This window comes from Antrostomus carolinensis, unplaced genomic scaffold, assembly GCF_000700745.2.
Source record: "Antrostomus carolinensis isolate BGI_N321 unplaced genomic scaffold, ASM70074v2 scaffold2255, whole genome shotgun sequence".
In the NCBI taxonomy this organism is placed as follows: domain Eukaryota; kingdom Metazoa; phylum Chordata; class Aves; order Caprimulgiformes; family Caprimulgidae; genus Antrostomus; species Antrostomus carolinensis.
The window spans coordinates 19,771-24,867 of NW_010315510.1; the positions used below are offsets into that span (position 1 = coordinate 19,771).

General features: G+C 36.9%; 1 protein-coding gene across 1 annotated transcript in view; it reads right to left on the reverse strand.

Annotated features, from left to right (window-relative positions):
* The window catches only part of NETO2 (neuropilin and tolloid like 2), a 29,981-nt gene that overhangs the window by 4,532 nt on the left and 20,352 nt on the right, over positions 1-5,097 (reverse strand). The window contains exon 7 of the mRNA XM_029084953.1: positions 4,470-4,698. Coding sequence (XP_028940786.1) covers positions 4,470-4,698 — 229 coding nt within the window. The remainder of the gene's footprint in view (positions 1-4,469; positions 4,699-5,097) is intronic.

Sequence of the window (5,097 nt, forward strand, 5' to 3'; positions counted from 1 at the left end):
CCTGTTAGAGCTAATGCAGGGATTAAGAGAGAGTAGTTTAGCTTTTTATCTATCTGTCTATATATAGTTAGGTGTTCGAAGAAATAAATTAACTAGAATGCTGCCCTAAAGATTTTATGTTTCCATGAATGTTTGTTTCACCTCCTTGACATTAGAAAAATATATTTTTAAAAATAGTAATAATTCTTTTCAGGGTGTTGTACAATATACATATGAATTCAGGGCACTGGACAAGAAATTGATTTTCCTTTTGTCCTAGTAATGTGGTATTTTTATGATAGAAATGTTTATCAGTGGAGTTAGTTATATATTAAACAGCAATGATGTCTGTTAGACATTCTACTATTTGGTTTCATAGAAAGATTTTTGTCTCTGAAACATAATGTGAAACCCAAAGGGTACAGCAGAGGAGGATGACTGGTCCTGAATACAGCATGTTTTTCACTTTAGTCCTTCTGTGAGGCTTCAGAGTCTCAGTGACAAAAAGAGGAGTTCTGCCTAAGAGAAAAGAAAATTCAAACCTTTAATTTTGAATTTGCATTCCCTAAATCTACTATACATTGTCTTCCCATTTCTTACTCCACTGAATTTTGGTAACCTATGCTTGTTGCCTTTAAGTTTTTGTATTAGCTTCCTGTTATTGCTTAACCCCTGGCAACCTGGCAAGAGGTTCCATATAGGAAGTTCATGCTTTAATTGTAGTGCAAGTGCTGTAGTACTTTGAGGTAATACAGAATATATTTAGAGTGTATTTTGGAAGAGTTTATCTATGTAATTTTGGTATTTAAAAATGTCATAGTAACCATCATGTGTATCTTCCTTGCTCAACTGAGTTGAGAATTTAGAATGATTTGGGTTGGAAGGGACCTTAAAGCTCATCCAGTTCCAACTCCCCTGCCATCAGCAGGGACACCTTCCACTAGACCAGGTTGCTCAAAGCCTTATCCAGCCTGGCCTTGAACACTTCCAGGGAGGAGCAGCCACAGCTTCTCTGGGCAACCTGTTCCAGTGTCTGACCATCCTCACAGTGAAGAACTTCTTCCTAATATCTAATCTAAACCCACCCTCTTTCAGTTTAAAGCCATTACCCCTTGTTCTATCAGTACCTGCCTTTGTAAAAAGTCCCTCCCCAGCTTTCTCGTAGGCCCTTCAGGTACTGGGAGGCCGCTATAAGATCTCCCCGGAGCCTTCTCTTTTCCAGGCTGAACGGCCCCAACTCTCTCAGCCTGTCCTCACAGGAGAGGTGCTCCAGCCCTCGGATCATCCTGGTGGCCTCCTCTGGACTCGTTCTAACAGGTCCATGTCTTTCTTGTGTTGGGTCCTACATTCAGACTTAACTGTCTTTAACTCTTTCACCAACTACTACTGTTTAGCAAAGAAAATATAAGGGAACTTGGTTGTTGTGTTGTCAGTGTGCCAAACTATCTCCTACAACGTATCAAGAGTGGATGCTAAGGCAATTCTCATCGTTAACTGTTTTAAACATTATTCTGTAAGCATCATAGGAAATCATGATACATTATGATGCAAGCATCGTCTGAAATTAAGCTGCAATTAAATTTCAAAGGGATTCACATCTTCTCCCTGCAGGACTAAATGATGACAGGCTGAAACTTGTGCAAGAGGATCAATCTAGATATGAAAACAGGTATCCCAGACAACCTAAAGTTATTCATAGAAACAGGAAGATGTACTCAACGTTTCTAACCATTGCACGTATATAACCAGAAAAAGGCTGATAGTTACAATGGAAATGTTCATGATGCAGGCTGCAAAATAAAAGGCTCTTGGCCTTATTAGCACATGTGGGGAGAAAAGATTGGGCAGTTTTTCCTTTGTAATTTAGAAATAAAGTTAAGGCAAGCTTTACTTTATAAAGGATAAATAGGAACATCAGAATAGTTTAAAAAGGCTATGTATGTAATAGGCTACAATATCTACTAAAATATTTCTGACTGTGAGATAAAGGAGGATCTGAAATTCATGTCTAGAGTGGTTGTCATGGATTCACGTGTATCTGCTGGTGTTTCAATATGGATCTGTGTGGAGTTGTTGTTCTTTTGGAGGCACAGAGGAAGAATTCTAATGAAAGACAAATTCCCTTATTTCCCTGAACAGGGGATTTTTTTCATGTTTCTGTATTTTTAGATGATGCATTCTGCTGATGCTTCTCTATTACATTCCAGTGTAGTCTCTTTAACATTTTTGGGGATGGCTTTTGTTCACAAATTTATAAAGATGGCACAAATGGACTTCATTTTCCTTTTTGTTTGTTATTTGAGGACTACAAAGTCTAAAAGTCACAATGATTTATTTGTTCCAGTCCAGGACTTCAAGGACATAGCTGGACTTATAACAGCTGCCTAAGATTGGTGCAATGTTCACTGTGTTCTTTATATCTATCATTATTCATGTATTGAATCAAACCAGAAATCAAAGACATTGATTTTTAACATTGCTGTTAGCTGAATTACTCAGTCAAATCTGCAAGCAGCACTAGGTGTGTCTTAGGTGACTGTCATGCACTATTGGTTCATTTATTTAAATCTTTTCATAAAAAAAATATTGTTTTCATGGTTGGCTTCATATAATTACAAATCATTAGTAAGGTAGAAGAGAAAAATAGCTTAATGATCTGAAAATAAGCTAAGCATGGATTCACTTTTTTCAGTTAGAAAAATTCCTTATCACTAGATTATTTAAAAATACATGAAACATTTTTCAGACACATACTTTTCAACTACCCTATCCAAGAAAGACAGTATCTCAAGTTAGAAGATAAATAAGAATAACCACATACCTTTTCAGATTTTCTTCTGTCAATGACTTCTGAGTTGCTTTAAAATCATAAATTTGAAAAGCTATCTAGCTTTAGTTTAGGAGTAGTTACTGTTTCAACCTCTTGCACTCAAAAAAACCCCCCTCCAAAATCCCCCAAAACTCAAACTCAAAAAAAAAAATATCCACACCAATATTTATAATAGAAATAAATAATTTCCCTAGCAAAATGCACAGCATTTGCTAGATTGAAAGCTGGAATAACTTGCACAGTCACTAATATTAGAAATTATACTGAAATAAAAGCTACTGGAAAAGCAGATATAAATTTTGCCAGCAAGTTTTGCTTAAAACTGATATTTACTGAAATTCCCAATATCTGAACTTTATTAAATGCATATTGTAGGTTAAAAAATAGACTAGTTTGAAACATGCAATTGTTTCTTACTACCGTGTCAGCAAAGTAAGCAATAAGCTATTTCTCTTATGTCTGCTACTTTAGAAAGACTGTTTTATGGAAAGTAACTTTTCTCCTGTGTTAAATTTTACTATTTTATCAAACGGAATATAAAATCTTCTTGTTACCTGTAACCTGAACTTTTTTGCAAGGTGGTGGCCAGGATCCCTTTCAGGGCTGGCTACAGACTTGAACTGTCAAAAAATGTTATTTCTTGGACAGCAAATCTGTACTATTTATTCTTCAAGCAAAACTTTTTGAAAACCTTTAGCACAACCATAGGCCTGATTTTCTGAAGTGGCAGATATGTTTTATTCAGCTCTCCCCATGCATCTCAGATCTGCTCTGCAGTTCTAAACTTAGCCTACTTTTGTGCTGAAGATGCCACTTATTTTCAGGTTCTGCAACGTGGACAATGTTGTCCTTTGTAAATATGTGAGGCAACAAAATTCCAGTAAGTTCAGAGAGAAACCAGTCAGAAGAAATCTCACAAAAAGCATGCTTTCAATAAACATCTTAATTTACAATGAGAATAAAGACTATCTCTAACCCAGGCTATGGAATCCAAATGGAAATCCAGGTTTCATTTACAGCTCTGCTTTTAATATAGCTTTCTTAAATAAATTTGAATTTAACTGCTTATCCACAGTTGTGCAGGACAACAGAGCTTTGCTCAGGGGACACGTGTGGGACCACAGAGGGCCACATGTGGCCGAGAAGGAGGCAGCGGCTTAGGTGTAGCTGGTGTGCATGTAGTTCCAGATCCAAAATTGAAGTTAGGGCTGTGGATAGGAAGAAGATCCAGACTCTGTAGGGTCAGATGTATTTTCTAGCCTTCTGAACATCCAGTGTGGGCTTGAGAAGACCCTGTTGTGTGTCTGTCAGGGAACTGGAAGATGGGGGTTAGTGGGAGATCACCCTTCAGTCTTACTGTTGTCTTTTTTTTTTTTTTTAAGTAAGTCTGTGTTCATTTGTAGAACTTTTTGAGAAGGGCACAGCCCAGGGCTGTATTATTACTGAACTAGAATGAAAAATAAACCTTTTAAGAATGGAGGAAGACCTTTCTTCAGGAGCCATGCTTCTAACTGTAATAAAGCAAGTATTTCATTTACCTGCTAGTATGTGAAGGAAACGAACAACCTTTTTAGTGCTGCATATTATATAGCTGATGCTTTTCCTAAAATACCTGAAGTACCTTGATACCAGGAGAACAGGCACTTTAAAATCTACTTACGATCCACAAATGAAGTGAAGAGCATTCTGAATCTGCTTAGTCTACTGCCTTCGTCTGCCCACATTCGTACCACGCCTGTCCCAGTCTGCAGCGTGACATCGTTCGCTACGGTGCTGCAGAACTTTGCCTTCAGGTTTTCAATAGAACTACTTCCATCATATACAGCAACAAAGTTTCTTTTGCATTCATTTGAATGCTCCATTTGATAGTCAAGAAATCGCAAATAAATCTGTTAGAAAAGAGAAAAGAACGTCTCTAGGAAAAGTAATCCACAGAAGACAGTTTTCCTTCTAAGCAAGCCTTGAAGATGTTTTGTTCCCTCACACATCTGTGTAACTCCCACTTCACAACACTTTTAAACTTATATTTTCTCATTATATGTCAATGTGGAATATTACCTGAAATTTTTCTTAAGTATCTGTTTCACTTCTTTCCTCCCCAGAATGATCTTTACTTAATAATTTACTCTGATATATTTCCAGTCCCCTTGGAAAAAAAGTAAAAAGCAGCACAGTTGCTGGAGAAAGCCCAAGCAATGCATAAATGTGCTAAAAGACTTTTACCAGTATTTTGACTGTTCTCTTTTCTTTCTTTTAAATTCATCAAAACAATGCTAAAATGGAAGGGA